This window comes from Emiliania huxleyi, assembly GCF_000372725.1.
Source record: "Emiliania huxleyi CCMP1516 unplaced genomic scaffold EMIHUscaffold_967, whole genome shotgun sequence".
NCBI lineage: Eukaryota > Haptophyta > Isochrysidales > Noelaerhabdaceae > Emiliania > Emiliania huxleyi.
The window spans coordinates 1-13,023 of NW_005194828.1; the positions used below are offsets into that span (position 1 = coordinate 1).

Genomic DNA, 13,023 nt, shown 5'->3' on the forward strand with positions numbered 1-13,023 from the left:
ACGCCCGAGCAGATCACAATCGCACGGAAGGCACCCTTTCCCAGCCGCTTCTCCAGCAGCTGCTGGACACCCCCCGTCCCCGCGGGCTGCTGAGCCTTCGCCCTGCGGCGCCCCGCCAGCATCTGCGGCGATGTCGATGACCTCGCGACGCCTCCGCCTCCGCCTCGGCCTCCGCCTCTCCCTCCGCCTCCGCCTCGGCCTCCCGACTCCCGCCTCGCCGCCGCTGCCTTGGCCTGCTTCGCCATACGCGCTCGGCGGGCGGCCAGTGCGGAGCGGCCAGCCTCAGCGGCGTCCGACCTGGAGACTGCCCGAGAGTACCTCTCCCGCGCCCCGTCCTGCACCTCCGCCGCTGACTGCCGCAGCGAGTCACTCGCGCCATAGACGCGGCCTCTGCTCGACGCAAAGTCGAGGCTGTCCCTCCGCTGAGCGGCCGCAGCCGCGCGCTGATCGTCGTCCTGCAGCATCGCGTACGCTTCGACAAGGGCCGCGAAGGCCGTCGGGTCGCCCCCAGCATCAGGATGCAGCGATTTGGAGCGCCGGCGGTAGGCCGCTCGGATCTCGGCGGCACTCGCGTCGGGAGTCACCCCTACCAGCTCAAAAGGGTCGCCGGCTGTCGAGAGTCGGACGGTACTTGCGCGCGAAAAGCTGGGGATCGCGGGGTAGAGCAGCAGCATATGTCAGCAACTCAACACGATTGGAGATTGAAGATCGCAGCTGGCGGCGGCAGGGGTCAAATGGGAGATTGGAGCGTCCCCAAGGCGGTCGCTGCCGCGAACTTTCACGCCCCGCACCGATTTCTTTTGGCCGGCCTTGCTTGCTTGCCGCGGTGTGTATCGCTTTGATGATGGATCGACCGTGCTTGTTATCAAAACCGATGTGACGTACACAGTGACACATCAGACGACACAGATTCTCCCACCCGCCGGCCCGCATAGATGGGCCCAGGTAGGAGGCTCCACGCCACCTGAATCGCGTCGTGCCACCTGAAAGCCACAAAATGCCGGATTTTGCACGAGACACACGCGGAAAGCGCCACGTGCCTCCACGAGTCCTTTGCAGCTTTTTGCACAAAATGCAGGTGGCTTCAGCCACTTGCTCCATGAGCAAAACAGTCCAAAAAGCACCTGGAGCAGATGGCTTACGCCGCCTGTGGACATGGACAAAACAGTGCAAAAAGCACCTGGAGCAGATGGCTTACGCCGCCTGTGGACATGGGCAAAACAGTGCAAAAAGCACCTGGAGCAGATGGCTTACGCCGCCTGTGGCCATGGGCAAACAGTGCAAAAAGCACCTGGAGTAGATTCCAAACGCCGCCTGTGGCCATGTGACCGCTCGGGTGGCGCCAGGTGGCTTCGCCCCCCTCCAAGACACCTGCCCCCCTCGCCACACCTGCCTGGAGGGCTGGAGCACGTGCGCCACCTGGGCCCGGGCAGGTGGCTCCAGGTGGCTTCGGCCCCTCTAAGCCACCTGCATGCCCCCCCTCGCCACACCTGGAGGGCTGGAGCACGTGCGCCACCTGGGCGTCACTTCGGGAATTTCATCGTGCGTGTTCTTTTGAATAGGAATGTACTATACACCGCCTCGGCACCACGAGCCGCCCCCGCCGCGCCTCCACAATCCACTCTCGCAACTCTACCGCGCAGCCAGCACACGACGTCGACGAGGCCGACAAACAAAGCTCTGCATGGCCTGGTTTATCGGGGATCGAGTGATGGCGTATTATCGGGCAGTCTTCTCATTGGCGAGTCAGACTGCTCAGCGTCGGCAGCAACGGCGCGTGAGCAGCGCAGCCACCGGCTCCTGCGGCGTTTGCAGCCACACCAAACGCCCGCGCGGGCCGGGTTGAAGCCCCAGGCTTATGTCGACGCCGGACATTGATTGTAGCCGCCGATGACCGCCGCAGGCCCTCTTTCACACACCCCACAGTCCCAGTTTGCAGCGCGGGGAGGAGCGGGGAGCTCGCGTTTGGCAGGCCAGCCCTTCCGTGGCTCGGATTTTCCGTTTCCGAATTCAAACTTGCGCCAGGTGGCGCACGTGCTCCGGCCCTCCAGGTGTGGCGAGGGGGGGCATGCAGGTGGCTTGGAGGGGCCGAAGCCACCTGGCGCCACCTGCCCACCCATCAGGCCCAGGTGGCGCACGTGCTCCAGCCCTCCACGTGTGGCGAGGGGGGCGGGGCAGGTGGCTTGGAGGGGCCGAAGCCACCTGGAGCCACCTGCCCAGGCCCAGGTGGCGCACGTGCTCCAGCCCTCCTCGTGTGGCGAGGGAGGGGGGGCAGGTGGCTTGGAGGGGGCTGAAGCCACCTGTTGCCACCTGCCCAGGCCCAGGTGGCGCACGTGCTCCAGCCCTCCACGTGTGGCGAGGGGGGCGGGGCAGGTGGCTTGGAGGGGGCCGAAGCCCTTGGCGCCACCCGAGCGCTTCACATGGCCACAGGCGGCGTTTGGAATCTACTCCAGGTGCTTTTTGCACTGTTTTGCCCATGGCCACAGGCGGCGTAAGCCGTCTGCTCCAGGTGCTTTTTGCACTGTTTTGCCCATGTCCACAGGCGGCGTAAGCCATCTGCTCCAGGTGCTTTTTGCACTGTTTTGCCCATGTCCACAGGCGGCGTAAGCCATCTGCTCCAGGTGCTTTTTGCACTGTTTTGCTCATGGAGCAAGTGGCTGAAGCCACCTGCATTTTTGTGCAAAAGGCTCTAAAATGGCCGAAATCCCTGTTGGCGCACGTGGCGATTGCCACGTGTGCCTCGGCTAAGAGGCCTCTCCAGGCGAGAGTCAGGTGGCACGACGCGAGTCAGGTGGCGTGGAGCCTCCTACCTGGGCCCATCTCTCCCGGCCCGCCGGGCCGCCAAAAGCAAAACGCAAACAAAACAAACATCTCTCTCCAAAACGCTCTCGACGAGAGCCACAAGAAGCCGTCCGGTGGAGCCGAGCGCGCGGAATCGACGATGGCGTGCCGGCCATGGGCCCGGACGAAGGTCCTGGCTCGAAAACGCGAGCAGAGGCTGCCGTGTGGGGTCAGTGGGGCCACGGCGAGCCTCGGGCGAGAAAGTCAGCCCGGGTAGAGAGCAGCTGCTATATAAAAATCCGGCTTGGGCAGGAACTTTCACTCGAAACGGCCGATTTCTTTTGGCTGGCCTTGCCGGGCCGCGCCGGCAGCCAGGGGCGGCAGGACCCATGGACAACCGGCTCGACCAGCCGCTCGCACCCGCGGTGGAACGCCACGAGGCGACAGTCAAGAGGTGGGCTGTGCCGACCGTCGCATCGGCGGCGCACGCAATCGCATTTGCTGCGCGGCGGCGAAGGACGGTGATTGCGCTGCAGACCTGGCTTGACAGCCTCTCCAGCCCTGACGCAGTCGAGCGGGTGGCAGCGATGAACGCGCGCCTATCCGACCAGGCAGCCGCGTTCTATCAGGCCGCTTCGGCGCTGCCCTGCGTACACACCGGATCGGTGCCTCCTCAGCTCGATGCCGATTTGGCGAGGCTGCAGTACGAGCTTGTGCAGCCGCACGGCGAGACGCTCCGAGCTGCAGCCGCCGCTGCGGCGGTGCGTCAGCTCGCCTCGTCGAGCCGGGCGGAGCAGCTCGCGCCCGTCCTCTCTATCGCCGACCAGTCGCTGCTCGGAGGTGCGACGGCCGAGCTGCACGCGTTTGCGGACTTTGACCTCTCCATTGGCGTGGTCGCCGAGTCGTGCACCCTCCGCATCGACCTCGGCCGAGCAAACCCGCGCGTTGATGCGGAGGCGAGCTTCGCCTTCACCACGCTGAGCGGAGACGATCAGAGGCCGCTGGTCCTCGCCACCGCGCGGGCGAGCGTTGTGGCGTGGCCCTCGCTCCGAGCACTGGAGCAGACGCTGCAGCCGCCCCGAATGTGCGCCGTCACGCTGGCCGAGCTCGAGAGGGCGGCCGCCGCCGTCGCCGCGCGCGCCAGCTTCATCTCTGACGCCGCCGCCGCCGAGGAGCGCCGCGTGAGACGCTCGCTCCGGATCGCAATCTTGGTGCTGGCGCCGCTGCTGCTCGCCTTCCTGCCCGCTTACATCCTCGCGTACGTGCTCGTGGCGCTGAGAAACCATTGCGTTGGTGCCGGGTGACCGAGTGGTGGTGTGGTGCTCGTCGGTGGTGGCCGCGGTGGGGTCGGTCCGGCGCTGCATGCACATGCACATGCACATGCACATGTGCATGTGCATGCATGAGCTAGCAGCCCGATGCAGCCGCCGCTTGTACGGCTCTACCAGGTCGATGAGAGGCGTGGGACGCTACGTCGCATTGCGTTGAGCGACTGCACGTAGGGGTTGCAATAGAGCCAGAGACATAAAAACATAAGACCATTTTCCCAGCCACGATTTTGGTACTTGCCAGCATCAGGCCAGCATTCACACACGCCACGCTCCACAAGTCGTAGAGTCCTTCACAAGAGTCAAGTGCAGGCTGGCTGCTCCGTGCTCGATGCATGCACTGTCGGCGTGTCGCCATCGGCGTCGAGCTGCAACGCCTCCCTGAGCCCGCGCGCCGCGCGCTCAAACGCGGGTCGCACCGCCGCCATCCGGCCGTGCAGCTCCGCGCGCAGCAGCCTCGCCACACCGTCGGGGCCAGCGGCCGCACCGCCTAATGAAGACCCCGAGAGCGTCACGGAAGGTGCCACCCAGCGCCGCCGCGGCGGGCGCGCTCGCGCCGTCCGCGGCGCGGCTGTCCGGCTCGGCGCCCGCCGCGGCGCACGCGACCACCTCCTCGAGCCGCTCGTCGCTCAGCAGTTGCGGCAGCTCGACGAGCGCTGCGACCAGCGCCTCCCGCTCGATGCGCAACGACTTTGCCAGCGACTTGAGGAAACTGCGCGGCTTGAGGCTGCGCGCCTACACGGGCCCGGGAAGCTCCAGCGACGCTGCCGGCGTCTCGACACGCGCCTGAGGCGGCGTGCCATGGGCAGCAGCTCCTCGTTGATCGAACGCGTCGCGTCGGCGGCCACGTCCGCCAAGTTGCTCGCGTCCACAAAGTTGTGCGTGAGCGAAGTGACCACGCCGGCCGGGCCACCCAAGTTGCGCACGGCGTGCACGCACCGGCTCGGGTTGTAGCACACGTCCCCTGCGGGACAGGCTCCGAGAAGGATGGACGGATGCGCCACGCGCCGGCACCGGGCTGTGGCGCGCGTCACCGGCGCGCTGCACGCCGCGGTAGAGCCGCGCAGAGCGGGCGTGAGGCCACGCCTCGAAGAGGTCGCGTGCGAAGAGGTCGGGGAGCGGCGCGCCTCGGTAGGGGTGGGGGCGGGGGCGAGGGTGAGGGAGAGGGGGAGGGAGAGGGAACACGCGAGGGAGAGAGCGAAGACTGCGGCTCGATGGAAGAGGTGGAATCGGCGCACCGCCGTCGTCGTCGTCGTCCTTGTACCCGAACGCGCGGCTCCCGCTGCCGCTCGTGAGCAGTTCGTGGTCGCCGCCGTGCGCGCAGACCCACTCCTTCTCTCCCGCGGCCACCCACAGCCAGGCCGAGGTGAGGTTCGTGTCGACGTGTGTTTCAGAGCCAGAGCCGGCCGTGCCTAGTCAGTGGAGGAAGCCGCTACAGGAAGCCGCTACAGAGTCAGGTGAGGGGTGTCGGATAGAGCTGGCCGCGCCGATGTAGAGCCACTTCATGTCGGTGGCAGCGTTGCCAAGCACCACGTTCCTAGTAGGTAGGACCTCAGATCGTGAGGCAGTTGAATTCCGCTCTAGCGACTCTGCATCCAGGGCGACGCTCTCGCGCAGCCAGGCCGGAGCACGCTCGAAGTAGCGAGGCACGTCGAAATCGGCCTGCAGCGCGCCTGTTTTCACACATACATCGGGCGTGTCCTGGACACGTCCATGGTCCCAACCTCAGCTTGCAAGCGCGCCACTGTTTTCACGCACGTAGTCCCACGCGGAGAGGTAGACTGGCCGCCCGCCGGCACGCCGCACCGCCTCGAGCGCCTTGCCGACCGTCGTCCGCCTAGACACGCAGAGGAGGCTGGGTTCAGCCGCGAGCAGTCGACTCGCAGTCGCTCGGATACAGTGCTGCCTCTCCTTCGCCTCCTGCGGCGGCCCGTCCGCCATGTGCACCCGGTGTGTTTGGTCCACGCCCTCGTGCGCTAGCAGGTACTCGGCGCTCCACTCCCGCGCGCGCCAGCTTGGCCCGAGGTTGGTGATGAGGCAGGGCTGCCGCGGCAGCGCGTACTCGCGCAGAAAGCGCTCGTACGTCAGCGTCGCGCCGTCGACCACCGGTAGCGGAAGGAAGCCGGCAGGCAGGCTGCTGGGTCCTGGCCCTGCCTGGGACGCGGCGTCCTGCCGCCGGCGTGATGCGGCCGCGAGGAAGGTAGCCGACATGTACCCGCGGTACGGCCTTGACAACGACGTAGCTGTCGTAGCTGCCAGCAGGGCAGGGCGTTGCTGCAGCTCTTGCCAGCGCGGGGCCCGGGGAAGGTCCAGCAGTCGACAGCAGGAGGCTGAACCTTTTTCCTGTTACTAGTGGGGGACCTGCGGCGGACCCGCCTCTGTTGTTCGGGCGAGAGACGCAGGATCTGCACGCCAAATTGGGGCCACTCCGCATTTTCATTTTGGTTTTGGGTTGTCGGAGATCATCCATCACGCATCAGCACTCAAAGTCAGTCACGTCTGTCAAAGCAGTCGTGGCACGTGAGCAGAGTCGCTGCATGCAACGGCGCCGCCACACGCTCCGGACGACCGACACCGACACACCACGCACAATGGGAAGCTATCGCGCACGATCGGCCATCGCACCCACCGCAAACACCTCGCCGCACAGATGGGGGGAGGCATAATCCCACACACACCGGAGCAGCGCAGACACCTTACACGTCAGCGCTCGCTCGATGTGGCCGGCGCTCTCCCCTCTCCTATCGCATTTTCAAGGCGGCGTGCGGCCACGCGCCGCGCCGAGCCGGTCTCGGCGGGAGACCTCGGAGCCGCACGCGATGCGGGCATGCGCGATGGCTCCGTTGGCTCCGTGCCTAAGGCAGATCGATTAGGGTGTGAGCTGCGGCAGCCACCGTTTCTGTACCTCGATCACGTGCAGGCCGTCAGAGGCCGCGCTGGATGGCCCAGGGCCGGCGGCGGTGAAGGCGTCCGTCGATGAAGGGATGTCGTCGAGGGAGCCATCGTCCTACGCGGCTGGTGCACCGGTCCAGTTGTCGGAGTTCGAGATCGCCGTCGACTTGGAGAGTTCGGCCCGTTGACGAATTCACGGAATGTGAGAGACTTGGTGCACGCTGATAATCGAGCATCATGGCTCGCACCTCATCCTGAGCGCAAGGAACTCGCCCAGGGCCCAGCTGTTGGCGTCGCCGTTTTGATCGAGCTGCATCCACTGCATGGCTTCGTAGTCAAGCGTAAACGCCCAGGAGTTGGTGCCTGGGTGACTTGCTGATGAGAGCGCCTTCCAGGCGGGTAGTCGTGCCCCTCACCTAAGGTCATACGGCGGTGTCAGAGGGGGTGGAGGGGCGCGAAGCGTGAACATGGAGGCAAGCAGGTGGTGGCTGCACCTGGCCAAAGCCGGCGACCTCAAAGTTGTCGTAGGTTGTGCGGGTGTCGCTGAGCGTGAGAGGGACTGGATCGGCAGCAGCGCGGGCGGCAGCGGCCGGAGAGGCCGGAGAGCCATCCGACGGAGGCCGGTCGTGCATCGGCGCGTCGGCCGCAGGGGCCGGGGGGCGGCGGCATCCATCGCTGCGGGTCGCTGCGGGCCGACGATTGTTGATCGATCGTCGGCGGGCGGTGTAGCTGGGACGTTCTACGTTAAAAGAGCGTCGGCGCGGACACGAGAGACTTATAAGGGTAGATTTTTTCTTTTCCATTCCTGGGCCTTGGCTGTTCCGAGCTGCACGAGCCGGTCTATGAAAGGATTCCGACGACCACCGCGCTGGCTGCCTCTGGTGACGCCCGTCGCGGCTCTGCTCGCCTCGGCCCCGCTTCCTCGCGTCGCCGATCCGGAGCACGTCCAATCTGTGTACCAGCGCCTCCTCGCTGCGAGCGAGCTGGTCGACGCCGGCACTGGCCGCGTCGTCCTTTCGAGCGCGGATCTTGCGAGGGCCCGCGCCGACATGCACCTGCAGCCGCGTTCCGAGGACGTTCCTGCCAAGCCTCCGGGCGCGTTTCTGCCAGCCGAGGTCTTGGCCGAGGACCCGGTCGATGTGACGGAGCTGGTGCTGGACACGCTGCCGGAGGTGCTCGCGGTGCACCCTGCATTCCTCTTCATGGCCGAGCAGACGGTCGGCAACGACGCCTTTCACGAGAGCGTGTACTTTGGCACGGCGGTCCGCGACGAGCATAGCCTCGCGTTTCCCGCTCTCTGCAGGCGTTTCGTCGCCAGCATCTACCTGTTTGAGACCCTTCTTGCGCTCGGCGATGGCTCGCACCGCGCACTTGCACACTGGTATGAGTCGCTGTACCTGGAGGGCTCGACGGGCGAGCGGTCGCGCCCTTTCTCGGTGCGCGACGCGCTGATGGGCTTCTTCCTCGCCCTAAAAGGCGAGTCCGTCCTCGCCTCCATCAACGCATTCGAGGAGCTGCGGCGGCTGGACCGGGCCGGCGAGGCGACGGGCGTGGCGCTGCGCTCGCTGAGCGACGTCCTCAACGCAATCATGCGGCTCAACATCTGCGAGGCGGTCCTCTCCAACCTCTCCTTCGCCTTCTGGCCCGACAATGCGCGTGCGGGGATGGCCCTTCTGCTCGCGCCGCTCGGCGCCTTTCGCGCCGGCGGCCAGCAGGACCTCTCGCCAGAGTGGCTCCGGCTCTACCTGGCGTGGAACGCCAACTTCATCTGGCCGTCGCACTATTGCCCCGACATGATGTGCTTCACCATGCTGGCCATGCCGTCCTTGGCCCTGGGCCCGCCCGAGCAGTTCCAGTACCGCCGCGCACACACCCTTTTTTGGGTGGTACGCTCCACGCAGATCACGCGGAGGATGTGCGGCGCGGAGCGCGTCGCGCGCGCGGCGGCATTCGGCGTCCCGGCGAGCGAGTTCGAACGGCCGCCCGCCGAGCAGCAGGTGCCCTGCTTCCACTGCCGCCAGCTGGAGCCTCGCTCGGACCGGCAGCCCCTCACAAGCAGGACGGCGAAGCTCACCCGTGCCGAGGGCGAGGTGCTGGCGCGCGCGTGTGGTGGGGACGTGGGGGAGGGGAGTGGCGTATGGCGGCGCCTCGCGCTGGAGGTTGTGCCCGAGCAGATCACCAGTCTCACTCGCGTCTACAGTCGAATGCCCAAGCGGGGCCTCGCCAAGCTGAGGCTGTTGTGACGATGCTTGGGGGAGACTTGCCCCCCCCGCGGGGCCCGGGCATGGCACGCGGCCAACGCGAAGCGGAGCTGCCGCGCGAGCGAGACCCACACCCGCGCCGCCAAGCCGCGGCGGCGGCCCGGGCGCCGGAACAGCGCGTACTCCGAGAGCGATAATATACCGTTTGATGAGTTTGACAGCGCCGAGCGCGTCAGCTCAAAATTTCCGAACGATAACAATCCGTAAGCCAGCCTCCCCGCCTGCCGCGCGTACTCCCTCCGCTCGTCGCCATCTGTGGGTACCCGGGGCCGGGCCGCCGCGCGCCCGCGGCTTTCGCGCCGCGCTTTCCCTTTCGGTTTCGCGAATACTCTTTGTGTTTTGTTTAACGAACACCACTGAGTGACACTGCAAGACACCGCAAGTACTCGCTACTACTACCTTGGAACTGAGAATGACGATTGTGCGCTCTTGCTGCGCTCTTGCCGATCATGCAATGTGGCTGCACAGTGGTCTCCACCCCCCCGCCCCCGCCTCCCCCCGCCGACCAACCTCGGCAGCAACCCTCGATGCAAAACGAGTAACTCCCCCGTGACCCCTCTCCGCTCCACAGTGCCATCGGAAACGCCCGCCTTGTCCAGTCTGGCAGTGTGTGGCTGCTCAAGCGGCAGGGGACGCCATCCCCCACCTAGCACCAGGCTTGGCCAAGCAGCAGGGCAGAATGCACCGCAGCCAGGAGGGCGCGGCGGCCTGGGAGGGTCCCGCCGTCGCCTTGCTGGGCGTCGTCGGCGCATACTTCTTCTGCAACGTGTCAGGCCCACTGGGGTTGGGCTTGGGCGCGACCGTCGACGACGACTTTGCCTTGACAAAGAAGGGGTTGTCCTTGATCGAGATTGAGGCGTTCAACACCTCGCCCATGCCCTTGGGCGTCGAAGGCTCGGCCGGAGACGGGTAGTTCACAGCCGACTCAAAGCGTGGCGAGGAGGTCATGCTGTTGCTGGGGGACGCCAGCCAACTCGAGTCGCAAGAGGGAGTAGACGACGAGATGCCGGAGGGGTTCGAGGCTGAGTTAGCGCGGATGTAAGAGTAGGCTCCGGGCGAGAAGGCCTGGCTTGGCATCGCCATGCCAACCCCGCTCTTCTCGAAGCTATCGATCAGACCGCGGTTGGCGGCACCATGCTCCGCCCTTCTTGGGGAGCGAGTTGCTCCACCGCCAATGACCAGATCGACCGACTTCTTGCCGGCTCCGCCCCCAGATGACGCGGGCGATGGCTGCGAATACCGTGCTTCTGACGATAGCTGAGAGCGTCGCGCCTCTGGTGTTGAAGCAGCCGCGACCAGGGTCTCCGCCGGCTGGCTCTCCGTCTCGCTGGCAGACGGCGGCTCTGGAGGTGGCTGGCTCTGCTCCTCGCTGGCAGTCGGTGGCGGCAGCGGTGGCGTTGGGATGTCATCCACGGTGCCCTCGACGGCGCAGTTGACGCCGAGCGGTTGGCGGCTGCCTTGGGAGGACTTCTCGAGGTGCTGCTTCACCAGCATCTCGTCTGCCGAGGGCATCCGCGACCAGTGTGTCCGTGCTGCCACCTGCTGCGCCGAGCTTGCCTTGAGCCGCGAGAGAGCCGCCTCGTAGTCCAAGTCGGTGTCCAGCCTCTCGCTCGTAGGCGTGGCCTCCGACTCACGCGAGACCGAAAGGCGCGATGACGAGCGCGCTCGTGCGAGTGCGCCCTCGCGTGCGGTCTGAACGGCGGGCATGTATTGCACTACACGAGCGGAGTAAGGCTCCTTGGAAAATGCGCCCGCCGAGAACGTGGACGATTTCAAACGACAAGATTTAGAGAAAATATTTCGAAGCATTAGGATTGGACAGATAGGGTGGCATGAAGGTCGCGGCGAGAAAAGGAGACTGCGAGGAGAGATAGGAAGAGGCAGACACCCAAGGGTGGGCGACGGATAGCACCAACCACACTCCTCTGCCTTAAAATCTCCCTCCCTGTGCGCTGTCTGTGGTGGCGGCGAGGCGGCGTGCCGTCCTCCCATCCCTCCCTTGGATTGTCTGTTTTCTTTCTTTCTTTTCTTAGATAGGTTGATAAGAAACAAGAAGCTCATATCGCAGCACGCAGGCAGTGAGGGCGTAGAGGCGGACCTAAGGACGGTCCTACTAACACGCGAGGGTAAGGTCGGCATCCCTCCCTCCCTTGGTGCCTGCGTGCATTCTTTATTAAGGGTGAGTTGAGGCGCAGGACCAGGAGATAGATGGGAACTTTCGAGAAATTCCAGATATCAACGGTGTCTGCGCACTAGTTCACATATTCCGACCCTAAAAGCTCGGCGGCCGCCGGCGCGCCGGGCATCGCGGCTCCGTGTGCTAGTATGAGCCCGCTGAGGTTTCGTGCTCTTGCGCAGGCAGGCGGTCAGTGGTGCGCTAACCCCGAGGACACCCTTCGGAGTCGCTCCTCATCGCAAACCCTGTCAGCAGTCCACCGTCGGGTATGTTGCTTCGTAAGAGCCACATACATTGACAGACATCTGCCTGCGGGGCCGACGCGCGCACAGCTCACAGCTCATAAATTCGGCGTGGCGCTGCTGTTGCTTGCTGGTCTTTCAGGGCCAGGCACTCGGGCGGCTTTGCGGTGGTGGTGCCCTCACCCCTCCTCTTCCTTCCTTCCGTCCGGGGGCGGGCGTGGGAGCGAGGTGCACGTATGCGCAGGCAGCCGGCGCGCTCGAGCACGCGCAGCGCTCACCCATCTGGGCGTCTCCGCGAGCGACAAGCCGCGCGCACCGCGCTCGCACCAGCGCCCCGTTGATGTAGCAGCCGCGACCACGGAATACCCTCGTGTGTGGGGCCGCAGCTCTCGAACGTGTCTCGGTTGGTTGCCGATGCCGTCCATTGCCCTTCCATCTGGGTCCGTCATTAAGTACAGTGGACGGTGCGGCCCGGTCTGCGCCATGTGTGAGAGCGGCGATCCGTCGACCGAAACGCTAAATTAAAACGGGCAGTGATCCGGCTCTCACTCGCGCGCCACGTGTGCCAATTTCGTATTGCTTAAGAGAAACGCTGCACACAAGTCGGGACCCTAGGAGGAATGCATGTCCGGCGAAGTACATAGAGCAACCCATACACGGGTGATCTCGACCCTCCCACCACCACTCCTAGTCGTGCAGGTGACACCCAGCAGGCTGCAGCTTCATTGGGAGTTGCGTCACTCGGTGAGTTGCGAGGCCGCTTTGGGCCGCCGCCATCGCCGCTCGTTGAGCGACGGCAGCCTTGTACAGCCGCCGTTTAATGATCCGGGCGCGCCGGCGCGGGTTGATCGCCGGCTCTGCAGCCTGTTGGCGCGGCTCGAGGGCGGGCGGCGAGGCAGACATCTTGAGGACCGAAAAGCGCAAGCAATCAACAGCACGTGGCTCGAATTCGGATCCACTGATAGGTGAACGACAAAACCGAAGTTTGAACACATCAAAAGGGTGTTAGAATGGCGTGAATTATGAGGGTGTTGGATTAATTCGCGATTGCTGTAGCGTAGCGAGACCACAGACAGTAAGCTCCCCCCTCCCCCCCTCCCCCCAGCCCGCCCGCCCGCCCGCCAGCCTGCCATCGCGCGGCTCTATGCAGTATGGGCGCCCCGACGGACGCGTGCTGCCCGCTGATCCGATTGTGACCATCTGACCAACCACAACAAACATCAAAACAAATACATACAAAGAAAGAAAATCTAGGCACGCGTCAACGAAAGAAGAATGGATGTCGCTTATTTCTCTTTTTCACTTTTTGCCCTCGATAGATTAAAGGTACAGATCCCGGAAAA

General features: G+C 65.1%; 5 protein-coding genes across 5 annotated transcripts; 2 read left to right on the plus strand and 3 right to left on the minus strand.

The window, feature by feature from the left end:
* Positions 1-440: 440 nt before the first annotated feature.
* EMIHUDRAFT_50271 (hypothetical protein) lies at positions 441-599 on the minus strand (the record flags this gene model as incomplete). The annotated part of the gene is made up of 1 exon (XM_005756520.1): positions 441-599. A coding segment is annotated over one exon (159 nt), but the record flags the coding sequence as incomplete, so codon positions are not given.
* Positions 600-3,170: 2,571 nt separating this feature from the next.
* Positions 3,171-4,309, plus strand: EMIHUDRAFT_250689 (hypothetical protein; the record flags this gene model as incomplete). Its single annotated transcript, XM_005756521.1, has 3 exons — positions 3,171-3,865; positions 3,968-4,074; positions 4,284-4,309. 3 exons carry the CDS (start codon positions 3,171-3,173, stop codon positions 4,307-4,309), a joined length of 828 nt encoding a protein of 275 aa, XP_005756578.1.
* Positions 4,310-4,411: 102 nt separating this feature from the next.
* EMIHUDRAFT_250690 (hypothetical protein) lies at positions 4,412-6,320 on the minus strand (the record flags this gene model as incomplete). The annotated part of the gene is made up of 7 exons (XM_005756522.1): positions 4,412-4,549; positions 4,716-4,844; positions 4,892-5,073; positions 5,144-5,236; positions 5,348-5,521; positions 5,741-5,782; positions 5,855-6,320. 7 exons carry the CDS (start codon positions 6,318-6,320, stop codon positions 4,412-4,414), a joined length of 1,224 nt encoding a protein of 407 aa, XP_005756579.1.
* Positions 6,321-7,843: 1,523 nt separating this feature from the next.
* On the plus strand, positions 7,844-9,244 carry EMIHUDRAFT_121689 (hypothetical protein; the record flags this gene model as incomplete). The annotated part of the gene is made up of 1 exon (XM_005756523.1): positions 7,844-9,244. One exon carries the CDS (start codon positions 7,844-7,846, stop codon positions 9,242-9,244), a length of 1,401 nt encoding a protein of 466 aa, XP_005756580.1.
* Positions 9,245-9,880: 636 nt separating this feature from the next.
* Positions 9,881-10,969, minus strand: EMIHUDRAFT_121690 (hypothetical protein; the record flags this gene model as incomplete). Its single annotated transcript, XM_005756524.1, has 1 exon — positions 9,881-10,969. One exon carries the CDS (start codon positions 10,967-10,969, stop codon positions 9,881-9,883), a length of 1,089 nt encoding a protein of 362 aa, XP_005756581.1.
* Positions 10,970-13,023: the final 2,054 nt, after the last annotated feature.